Consider the following 12,811-nt stretch of genomic DNA (forward strand, 5'->3'; position numbering starts at 1 on the left):
AGTCTCTGAAAGCCGCCTTATCTAATGCTCCAGCATTAGGGCTTCCAGACTACGGAAAGGATTTTTATTTAACATGTCATGAGGTTGCAGCTGTAGCAGCTGGAGTGGTAACCCAGGACCATGGAGGAAAAAAGAAACCCATTGGGTATTATTCAGCCCAGCTAGATTCTGTGGCATCTGCCTTTCCTGCTTGCCTAAGGGCTGTTGCTGCAGCAGCCCTGATGGTAGAAACATCTCAATCATTAATTCTCTGCCACCCTTTGCATCTCTGTTTACCACATGCTTTGATCACAGTTTTAAACAATGCAAAGACCCAGGTAATCACTTTGGAAAGCATGATGAGGTATGAACTCCTTTTACAATCAGGAAATATTATCTTTCATCACTGCTCTGCTCTCACCCCTCCTACTTTACTACCAGAAATAATTGACTTAGAAACCCCAGACCATGATTGTGCAATGCTAATGGAATATGAACTGAAGCCCAGGGAAGGTTTAACAGATATCCCTCTTTCTAATGTTGACGGCAGTTTATTTTGTAGAAGACTCTGCTCTCCATGATGATACAGGTTCACTGAAGGTTGGATATGCTGTATGTACCCAGTGGGAAGTGCTAGAGGCTGGACCGCTCACTCATGCACGTTCAGCACAGACCGCAGAATTGGTAGCCCTCACTCGGGCTTGTTTTAGAGGAAAGGGATTACGTCTTTCTGTTTACACTGATTCTCGTTATGCCTTTGGGGTGGTTCATGACTACGGGACATTGTGAAAAGGAGAGGGTTTTTAACAGCTAATGGGGAAATAAGAATGGGTCTTTTGTTTAAAAAATTACTAGAAGCTATCCTGTTGCCTCTTGAGCTGGCAGTAGTTAAACGGGCTGGACATAGCAAAGAAGATTCAATTGTAGCCAAAGGGAATAACTTGGCAGATCAGGCAGCCAAAGATGCAGCTCTGACCAACAATACTGTGGGGAATGCGGGATGCCATTTGTTAATACACACACCACATAGAGAAAACAAAGACTTTAGTATTAAAAATTTGATTCAGTGGCAGGGGCAGGATAAGGATTATTGGAAGCTGTGGGCAAAAGGAGGGGCCACTGTCCAAAATCATGGACAAGATCAAGTATGGTTTGGCCCAAATGGCAAAGTAGTGCGCCCCCCCCCCCCCCCCCCCCGGACATATACTGCCCCATATCTTACTCTCTATACACCAGGCATCCCATGCAGCCCCTGCAGCATTAGTGGGCATGTTCTTTCATCACTGGTGGGGATTGGTCTCAGCGGTCATGGCTCTGGCTATTACCATACGTTCTCAGTTGGTCATCACACCCGCACACCTAAAACACCCCCTAGGCCCTTTCTTGCAAATCCAAATTGATTTATCGAATTGCCTCTATGCCAAAATTACAAGTACGCTCTAACAATGATTTGCTGTTTCTCAGGGTGGGGGAGGCTTTCCCAGTAGTAAAGGCAGATGCAATCTCTGTAGCTAAGATTCTGCTGAGAGAGTTTATTGCAAGGTATGGAATTCCAGAATCAATTGATAGTGATCAAGGGACACACTTCATAAATGACATAGTAATATCGTTAAGTAAGGCGTTCGGCATCTCTCTGATTCCATACCCCCTACAGACCCCAAACCTCTGCCCTTATAGAAAACTTCAATAGCAGGCTAAAAACTAAATTGGGCATTATCATGGCTGCAATGAATTTAACTTGGCTACGGGCTCTCCCTTTAGCACTAATGGCCCTGTGGGCATCACCTCATTCCAAGACAGGGCTTACCCCATTTGAGAAAGTCACTGGGCGACCAATGGCTATTGGTCCTATACCGAAACCCTCTACCCGCCCTCACATTTTCACAGGAGGAATATTTAACCCATTATTTGTTTATGTTGCAGAAAGTCTTGACTTCACACTGGCAGAAAGTCTGAGCATATTTTCCTCCAGTGCACCCTGTGCCTACTGAGAGTGTGCAACCAGGTGATTTCTTTTTTCTAAGGATCTTCCAACGAAAGAACTCCTTGGCTCCCGGGTGGAGGGGCCTTTATCAGGTAATTTTAATCTCACATTATGCAGTAAAATTAGAAGGATACCCTACCTGGTGCACCTTTCTCACTGTAAAAAGATCTACAGTACTACAGCAGCAGGAATCTCCGGGACATAAAACTCTCTCACGAGGCGGCTGGAACAGCCATGATCCTGCTTTTGCTTCTGGTTCATTTGCACTTCGCAGAGGCACGGCCCTGTCTGGGGCCCCATGTACAGACTTATCTGGCCTACACTAAAGCACTGCAGGAATCTTTGAATCTTTCAGATTGCTGGTTATGCTATCATTTAAAACAGGATGGCTCTGGGTTTGTTCCTGTACCTTTTAATAAATCATCCATCCTCAATCGTACTTATATTGCACCTACTGCTGACTCTCTTACTCACGGTAACCCTTATGCCCTACCCCTGCGCACCAAACAGGCAGGGTGGTGTTTTCAGCCGGAGGGTGCCACACCTTGGGCAAACTGTACCGATACAATGAACGTCACCTATAAGAAGGGTTATCACTGCGTGGTGAAATATCGTTTGTCTGCATGGTGGAACTTTGTGCATGAATGCTTTGACCATGAACTAAACATGACTGTTCATCTGTACAAGGTCAGTAATAAGATGGTGGCTAGTACTTCTAGTGGCCCCAGACTGGCCAAGAAGGCCATGGTATGCAGACATGCGAAGACTTCTGGCAGGGAACCGATCCTCCACAAAGACCCAACTCGATTCTCTCTTACGGTCTGGCCATTGAGAGGACTCGCCTGAAGAGCGGAAACTCTGGGGCAGTGATTGACACCTTGCTCCGAGCACGCAAGTTTTCCACGTCTCTAACTTACATACGAGTACGACCTCAACATCCTTCCACCCTTCCATCCTTCCTCACTAGCAAGCCGCTCCAAGGTCTGACATACCATCAAATTTTCATCAGCTGTAATACTCCAACCAGTTATCTAAATGTTTTTCCCCAGTTATGGTTCCAAGTCTTGATCTCCCTGTTCAATGTAATGCATCCTTGTGCAAGGTTACTGTTTGAATATAAACCGAGGTGGATTTGTAACTTGTTACATGAATATCGGTATATAAAAATGCAAATAAATAATAAATAAATGGACAGTCCAAAATCCCCATGGTCCTGGAATTTCTGCAGGACGGCTTGAGAAGGGGTTGTCTCTCAACTCCATCAAGGTTCAGGTAAGCCACGCTGGCCTGTTTCAGAGCCAAAGTGGACGGCATCAGTCTATCATCCCATCCAGACGTTTCCCACTTCCTGAGGGTGTCAAGCAAATCCGATCGCCCTGCCCCCCAAAAGGACCCCAGAAAATATCAGGGTGCTGTCCTCATAGTTGCTGCCAGGGGTTTTATGGCTAAATAAAAAATCAGGGGAGAAAGGTGCATCCTTGCCCTCGTTCCTCTAGCAATATCAAAAAAAGGGGGAAAAAGACCCATTAATGCTCAAACGAGCTCTCAGTTTCTAAGACATAACCTTAACCCAGCCCCCTCCATGACTGTAAACAAAAAAAAGCAAGTTAGGCGGTCAAATGCCTTTTCAGTATCCAGCGAGATAATGGCCCTTCACTTTGGCCAAGTGCAAAAAAATTAACAACCTCATAGTATTGGGATGTGGAGTTTCACCCCTTCACAAAGCCAACATGGTCAGGGTGCACCTAAGGCAGGAGCAATGTCTCAAGGCGGATCTGTAACACCTTAGCAAGTATTTTAATATCTGAGTTAAGTAAAGATATCGTTTATAAGACCCACACTCCAGGGCATCCTTCCCCTTTTTGTATATAACTGATATAATAGCATCGGCCAAAGGGCCCAGTGATTATCTTGCCTCTTCCCGCTGCATCATATACCATCAGAAGATAGTTAGAGACTTGTGAAAGAAATGTTTTGAAAAAAACAATCAATGGAATACCCATCCAGGCCCAGGCATTACCACCCAGTAGAGCTTTAACAGCAGCCTGTATTTCTAATAATGAAATAGGCTCAGCCAGCATTTCCATATGAGCCTCAGGCAAAGAAGGTAATCCCAGATTGTCCAGAAATCTATGGATTCAGACAGAGGGCACTCACTAGGTGCTTTGTAAAATTCAGAAATGTATTGCACAAAGGCCTCCTCTATCTCCTGATATTTAGAAGTAAGTGCCCCCCTCTGGTTGTCTGTCTTATTGAGCTATATGAGACTTACAAAGGCCCAGGTTTATCTCCGTGCTTGTAATATCTGAGTTTAGTGTACTTCAAGGTCTTCCCCGTTCTTATTTATTTCCAGAGTTTTGAAATATCGACCTACATTTCTCCAGGGCTGCAAGAGTTTGAGGGAGACCCAGTATGCTTATGCTGGATCTCTAGGTCTCAAATCTCAGCTAGCAGGACAGATTCCTTCTTCTTTTCTCCTGCTGGCAGGTCTACATGAGTTTACCCCTAAGAAAGACTTTAAAGGTTTCCCATCTCAGTATGGGCCTGTAGTCCCCCCTCTGGATTGTGAAGATCAAATTCCGCTACAGCCTCTTTAACAAAGGTCGGGGAACACACTTATCCCCTAAAAGAGAGGCTCAAATTGAGCAACTTCTAAGGTTAAATGTGGGGAATTATGAGCTTTGCCAGCAGGCCATGTCAGGGGTTAACTCTAACTTTCCTTCTCTCTGACATTTGCACTGAATGCAGCAAACACTAGCACATCTTAAATCTCTAGCTTATAATTAACCACTCCCTGCCTAAGGAGAGGATACCTGGCTGTCACGTATTTCTCTAGCTTATAATTAACCCTCACTGCCTAGGAGAGGATACCTAGCTGCCACATATTCAGATGCAGGCAAAAGACAGACACATATATGGTATAAGCTTCAGCAGCCAATGAAATGATCTGTACACACCCCCTGAGCCAATAGTCTAATGACAATGTCTGTATGTTATGGCTAGGAGAGAGCCAATGATATAATGACACGTCTGTATGCTATGGAGAGGGGAGCCAATGATGTGATGGCACATTGTATGCTATGGATGTATGTACAATAAAAAGGGGACCCATGGGAGTGGTCGGGCCCTTTTCCTTCTTGCCATGAATCCTGCCTGATGTGTCTTCAATTGCTGCAATATCTGGTGATCCCGGCACACGTGATAAGCTCCTTGCTCATTCGGCTGGAACAGCCTAGGTGCGCACCGTAACAGCAGACTTGCCCTCGCAATCGTAAGTATTTTTAAAAGTATTTTTTAGTATTTTTTAAGTATTTGTCAGCGAGTTTGCTCCCCACATTCGTGAGTATGGGAAGTGAATTGTCAGTTCAGCAGAGGCTTCATGCTAGAGAGCTGCAGAAAATAATAAAGGAATCATATTTCGTCACCAGGGGAGAAATAGCACAAGTCAGAATAGGGGACTTAAGAAAAATTGATAGGTGAAATAGCTTGCCTTTGCCCATGGTATCCAGAGGCTGGACTCTGGACGTCCAAGATTGGATTAAGATAGGCCACAGTCTTCATGCCCCCCAAGAGCTCCCATAAGGCAATTATTACTCTGGCAAAAATGCACAGAGGCCCTAGAACACATAGGGACAAAAAGTCTAAAAGCACCATCTTCAGTTCATGTGCCCTTAGAAGCAGACAGTAAAGAAGCAGGCAGACCGCCCATCAGTACACTCAATCCACATACCTTCCCCCACCTTATCCACAAACTCCCTCAGAGACAGCAAATTCTCTGTATCCGCAGCTCCCCATACCCGAACCCATGACACAGCCCATCCACACCTCCCCGCCTTATTTAGAAAAACAGCCCTTAAGCACAATTAAGCCACAACCTGGCCCGTGCGATGCAATTTGCATGGGGTTTCCACCAGGAACAGCAAAAAGGAAAGCTTACAGGGGAAGAACTATTAGAAGGACTTCAAGCCTTTCCCATCACAGAAAGGATCAATGATCTAGGCGGGACAGAATATAGTTGGTCCGCCCTTCCCTATAGTATCCTCAGAGAACTCCGTACAAGCATCAAGGAGACAGGGTTCCATTTCTCTTACACCCGAGGGTTGTTAGAGGGATTGTCTAATGGCTACAAATTAGTTCCCCAAGATTGGAAAGATTTATCCCGCATGCTCCTCACCCCAGCCCAGTATGTAGTATGGGAATCTGAATACCAAGGGAAGCATTGATAGCGGGAATCATTTCGGGTGGCGCCTACCTCCCAGAACAGCTATATGGGTCAGGGCAATTTGCCACCATGGAACAACAAGCAGTTAGCATACCAGCGGTCGCTTATCCAGCGATAGTCCGCTGCGTGAATAAGCCTTTAAAAAGGTCCCCAATTCAGGAAAGGTCACAAAGTCATTTATGATGACCCGACAGACAGCCACAGAGCCCTATACACAATTTATTGATCGCTTGCAGGAAGCCATTTGGCGACAGGTAGATAATCCAGAAGCGAGCATGGAACTCATAACAAAGTTAGCTTTTGAAAATGCAAATGCAGACTGTCGTAAGGTTTACAACCCATAGTTGGCAGACCTGATTACACCCTAGCAGACATGCTCAGGCCTGTGCAATGTAGGTACCCACGCCTTTCAAATGGATGCCCTCGCTTTCGCCCTACAGAAAGGCCAATTTTACAAACCCAAAGGTACATGCTTTAACTGTAAGAAACCCGGCCATTTTAAGCAACAATGTCGAGCCCCAGGTGGCGGAGTGTATAAGGGAACCGACTCTGCAGGGGACTCCAGATCATGACCAAAAACTGTATGCCCCAAATGTAAGAAAGGGTTCCATTGGGCTAATCAATGTCGAAGTACCGGTCAGGGAAACTAGTTTCCGGGCCAGCGACAAGCCCCAGCCCAATTGTCGCCACCCCCACGATTCGGGCACAGCCAGCCACAGCGGCAAACAGTCAGCAGCGCCGGCATAGATCTTATTAATCAAGACACCAAATTCGTAGCATTCCCGGGGCAGGTCACCCTGATGCCCTCCCAGCTCACAGGCCCTTTGCCTGAACAAACCATTGGGTTAATTGTGCCTCGATACTCTGCAAGCAAAGCAGGGATCTTTGTTATTCCAGGGGTTGTGGATTCTGATTATGACGGTACCCTTATGATTCAATTTGAAACCAAATCCTCCCTCACATTGCACAAAGGGGACTCCTGGGCACAGTTAGTCATGGTCCCCTGTGTCTTGCCCGTAGGAGGACAGCAGACTGCCAGAGGCTCCAGCGGCTTCGGATCTACCCGAGCCCCGGCACTGCACCCTAGCATCCTAGCAGTGACTCAGGCAATCAAAAAAGAGAAACCGAAGAGAACCTACTTGCTAGATGTAAGCCCTTTGAAGGGCATTTTAGACTCAGGAGCCGATGTCCTCAGTCATAACCACTGATAACTGGCCCACTGACTGGCAACAGTGGACTCCCCCTCGGTGTGTGGGGTGGGGGGATGGCAGCTGGCTTGCCACAGTGCTCGCTGGCTAACAGTGACAAATCTCTCCGGCTCGGCACAGCAAACTTAAAACCAGTAATTCTTCCCATCCATATTAACCTTTGGGGACGAGACTTGAGTCAGTTTCAAGCCCGGCTGAGTACTAGAAGATTAAGCATGTCTCACAGTAAACCCACTGCTCTCCCCTTAGCTTGGAAATCCACCACACCCATCAAAGAAAGATCCAGTGTATGCAGAGCCTTACGTTTGTAACTATAGTGAAACTGGGACGGACACTGTGCAAACTCAATGTGAAATGATCCCCTTTTGACAAAGTTAAATAGGACCAGATTTAGGATGACTCCGTTTCTTTGAGATTTAATTTTATAGCAATTGCTTGCATTGCCAGTGCACAGAATTTGTATTTTTACTGCAATATTCGTTTTAGGACAAAGTAAGTTAAGATAGAATCTGTTTACAAGAGATCAGCAAATCCTTGCCAGTCATTGTCTCTGGTTGATGTTATCTAGTTATGTTATCACTTGCTGGCACATTTCTTGTATAAGGATTATAGTTTAACTAAGTTAATGTTATACAGTGCTACCTTTCAGTACCTCTAGACTTGATTCATTGAATGAAGTTCTCTCCTGTGTTTACTTTCTCTTGAGAAACACTGTTCTGCATCCCTACACTAGACCCCCCCCCCCCCCCCCCCCTCACTCTGTCTTTCTGTTGTTAACTCTTAATTGCCACTCGTGGAGGGGAGGGAGAACTTTTGAAAAGAAAAAACTGGACTTAGTACTGCAGTTTCTCTCCCTAATTTCTGTATCTGTTATATCGCTTGATACATTTTTTTATCACAACACGTACTCTATACCTCTCCTTCCTGAATTATCTGCCCCAACTGTGCGTTGCAGCTTTCAAAAGGGGGCACGAGACAGATCAGATCTCCTGCTGATCCAAACCTCCTTCTCCCTCAACCTTCAATACTGAACCTTTTCAATACTTTCAAACTTCTTTAATACTTGTTAAAAAAAGAGTACCAAAGGAACGTATGTTTAAGAGAACAACTCTGATTTTATTCTACATCATTTTACATTATTATTCGTTCATATAGGGGCGGATTTTCAAAGGCGCGCGAATAGCCTACTTTTGTTTGCGCTCCAGGCGCAAACAAAAGTACGCTGGATTTTAGTATCCACTAAAATCCTGGATCGGCGCGCGCAAGGCTATGAATTTTGTATAGCCGGCGCGCGCCGAGCCGCGCAGCCTACCCCGTTCCCATCCAAGGCCGCTCCGAAATCGGAGCGGCCTCGGAGGGAACTTTCTTTGCCCTCCCCCTCACCTTCCCCTCCCTTCCCCTACCTAACCCACCTGCCCGGCCCTGTCTAAACCCTCCCCTTACCTTTGTCGGGGGATTTACGCCTCCCAGAGGGAGGCGTAAATCCCCGCGCGCCAGCGGGCCTCCTGCGCGCCGGGGCGCGGCCTGGGGGCGGGTACGGAGGGCGCGGCCACGCCCCCGGGCCGTAGCCACGCCCCCGTACCCGCCCCCAAAACGCTGCCGACACGCCCCCGAAACGCCGCGACGACCGGGCCCGCCCCCGACACGCCCCCCTCCGAGAACCCCGGGACTTACGCGAGTCCCGGGGCTCTGCGCGCGCCGGGAGGCCTATGTAAAATAGGCTTCCCGGCGCGCAGGGCCCTGCTCGCGTAAATCCGCCCGGTTTTTGGGCGGATTTACGCGAGCAGGGCTCTGAAAATTCGTCCCATACTGCGTATAAGCAAAAATGAATACACAGGAAGCAAAAAAATATACTTACATAATATACGTAGCACAGCGCTGGCTCTTTGCTTAGCTCTACTACATACCAGCTCTGCTTATATAGGTTAAAACAACAAAGTCAGCAAGCCACCTGGTTTCTGCTTTCACGTTTCACACCACACACTTTATGGCCTGTCTGTTTTGTCTTCCCTTATCTCTCTCCCCCTTCGCATTCTTTCCCACAGACTATTTACTTCGTACCCTCAGTGATATCTCCTGCCCATCCTGTGGCTTTTTATTGCTTCTTCCGGTGTCTGTGAGTTCCTGCAAAGACAGTTTATAGCTTTCTTCTTCCACATCTGGCATTCAAGGTCTCTGATTTGTGTTTCTGGTATTTTTCCATTAGCAGACATACCAGCAGTATGTTCAGCAATGGTGGAGAGGCCGGGGATTGAACCCAGGTATAATCAACATACTGAACTGAGGTTACTGACAAGGACATTTAATAGTAGTAACAGTTGCTTTAGCGTGTAGCAGACAGAGATGAGCGAACAGCGTGTTTAAGTTCCTATTCTAATAATTAATTGATATTGTATTCTGATATTCCACATTGAATTTAAGCTCAGAGTATTATTGATTGAATTTATTGTTCCAGGTTGCAATCTATAAAGTAATGATGGTGCCTCCACTAGGAGGCGCTATGCTATTCTATCAGTTGTACTATATTATTATTTTAATAATTCTGTTGTATACTAGTTTTTATTTTTCAGGTCTACAGTCCTCCTGTCTTAAACTTCAGTTTTATTTTCTTTTTCTAATTTTTATACAGAATTCTGAACTTTTATTTTTCAAACATTTCTCACACACCTTTTTGATTTTTGATCTTTGATCTAAATTTTATTTCTGATACATCTTGATATGCCACTTAAGTTGTTTCTTCATTGTTTTAATAAAGTGGGAAAACATTATATAAGATTAGTAATAGAAAAGTTATAGCCATGATGAAATCTCCTCATTAATTAATTTGAATTTCAGTTCTTTTCCTATATTAGGTACTCGAAGCCCATAAGAAGCACATATCACAATTAGGCCTTGATGAATGAAAAATTGATACACCTTGCTGAAGGATTGACTACGACATTTATGGAACTTTACTCCAACCCTCAAATCCCACAGCTAAAAGTGAATGATACCTTTACATACGTATAGCTGCAGTCATTCTCAATGTTTTATGAATGCTGATTTAAACATTATTTCTGATAGCCAGTATGTTTGTAATGTTGCTTCTTCTCTTCCTGGAGCATATGTAACCCCTTCCTTAGACGAGAGAACAAGCCCGAACCATTGTACAGCAATGCCCCCAGTGTTCACAAGTCACCTCTGCCCCTTCCATGGGCGTGAGCCCACGAGGCTTAAGTGCCAACGAAATCTGTCAGATGGATGTTACCCAATATCCCTCCTTTGCCCCCTGGAAGTTTTTGCATGTAACCATTGATACTTTCTCACATTTTCTAAGGGCCACCCCCCAAAAAGGAGAAGCTACTAAACACGTTATTAATCACTGTATAAAAACTTTTTCTATAATGGGATTACCCTCTGTTCTGAAAACTGATAATGGCCCTGCTTACAGCAGCCATTCCTTTGCTGAATTTTGTCAACAATGGAACATTAAACACATATTTGGCATTCCCTACAATTCCACAGGGCAAGCCATTGTGGAGAGAGGCAATCACACCCTTAAGACAGCCCTTGACAAACAAAAAGGAGGGAATGCCATTGGACTTCCCACTAAACAGGACTGGCTGAACAAAGTATTGTTCACATTAAATCATCTAAACATATCAAATTCAAATCAGACCACAGCCATGGATAATCATTATGGGACTAGGATTAGTCACCCACAACCGTCAGTTTTGTATAGAATGCTACTTAACCCTGTCTGGCATGGTCCCGTTCCCTTGTTAAAATGGGGATGAGGATATGCTGCTGTGCTTGCTCCCACAGGTCCACTTTGGGTTCCGAGCCGCCGTGTTAAGCCATGGCATCCAGGTCTACAGGACCCGATCCCTGAGCCTCCACAGCCCTCAGAAGGACCGAGACCAAGCTCCCTGCAACAAGCAGCACCAGGTGACCTGGGGACAGATCAAAGCGTTATCCAGCCAATCTACACAACTTTTGGAACAACAAGGACTATGGCGGAACAACATGCACTTCACCAATACACCGAACTTATCGCACCTGTTGAATCGAACAGACAGTTGGATCTGCATGCACATGCCAATCCATACCTGCGGAGGACTACTGATGCATGCCGTACCATTTAACCTTACAGTATGGACTAATTATCTTTTACAGAGAGGTGTTTTCATTAACTCTCCAGTTAATAATACCATACTACACATTGGTAGCCGTGTTCAAGAGACTGCTGCACTTTGTTAGGAATATGATACAGGGGATGGGAAGGGACTTCAGGTGGGAAAATATCCATATTGTAGCCGAACCATTGTATTAGAAGAAGTCATGATCAGATCATACTCTAATGTAACAGCATACCCTGAATTCCCACAAAATATCACAGAATACTTGCATAGCTTTACCCACTATATGTGCAACTGGCTGATCTCAGGATGTTCCGTGGGAGAACCAAAAAGGTGTGAAAGAAAAGAAAAATTCTCAGACGGGCAATTTAGCTTGTGTGAGTATGTATCCGCAATGGTACAACAAGTCAAACAGCCCCGTAACTGGTACACTAACCAGATAGGGAACATTTGGATGCTATGTGGGCGTAGAGCATATATGCACATTCCCCCCAGATGGAGAGGCAGATGCACTCTAGGCTACATCCTCCCCTCATACTATGCAGTCAACAATTTACCCAAAGCAAGACTCCATAACAAAAGGGAGGCGATCCAGAGTCCCATAGATAAGTATACAGAAACCCAAGTAGCTAGAAGCCTGTTTCCCCCAATGGGAACAGCTATGAATTACAGAGACTTACACATCCTAGCTAACTGGACGACTGCCCTATTTAATCAGACAGTCCATGCATTAAAACTACTCACAACAGAAGTTTCTCAGTTTAGAGAAGTAGCATTACAGAACCGCTATGCCTTAGACACCGTTTTTAGCTCAAAAGGGTGATTCCTATTATAATGATTGCAATTGTCTTAATTATTTGCCTGTGCTGCTGTATTCAGTGCATACCCAACCTCATATCCATACTGAAACCTTGCTCTCAGCCCAGATACAAAGATGTCTTGTATGCTGCTTAATAGAGAATCATGAGCCCTGCGGTAGTTGGCACACCACGCTGCACCAGCTCTGGGTGATGTGGAGACTCAAGAGCTCTGCGGCAGCTGGCACATCACGCCGACTCCGCTTTTCTCTCCATATCCCCCTTCCCCCTATCTCCAGCCCATACGCAAGACATAGCAGGTTTCAGTAGGGGTCTAAAGCATGGATACAGAGATATTCTTATGCTGCTTAAATAAAAACAGAAAAGGTGAGATGTGGGGAATTATGAGCTTTGGCAGCAGGCCATGTCAGGGGTTAACTCTAACTTTCCTTCTCTCTGACCTTTGCACTGAATGCAGCAACACTAGCACATCTTAAATCTCT

At 45.4% G+C, this 12,811-nt stretch overlaps 1 protein-coding gene across 1 annotated transcript in view; it reads left to right on the forward strand.

Annotated features, from left to right (window-relative positions):
• Nucleotides 1–2,530: 2,530 nt before the first annotated feature.
• Nucleotides 2,531–12,811, forward strand: part of LOC115082623 (zinc finger protein 20-like) — a 32,256-nt gene continuing 21,975 nt past the window's right edge. Inside the window, exon 1 of the mRNA XM_029586832.1 lies at nt 2,531–2,650. Coding sequence (XP_029442692.1) covers nt 2,531–2,650 — 120 coding nt within the window. The remainder of the gene's footprint in view (nt 2,651–12,811) is intronic.

Source organism: Rhinatrema bivittatum, unplaced genomic scaffold (assembly GCF_901001135.1).
Source record: "Rhinatrema bivittatum unplaced genomic scaffold, aRhiBiv1.1, whole genome shotgun sequence".
NCBI classification, from domain to species: domain Eukaryota; kingdom Metazoa; phylum Chordata; class Amphibia; order Gymnophiona; family Rhinatrematidae; genus Rhinatrema; species Rhinatrema bivittatum.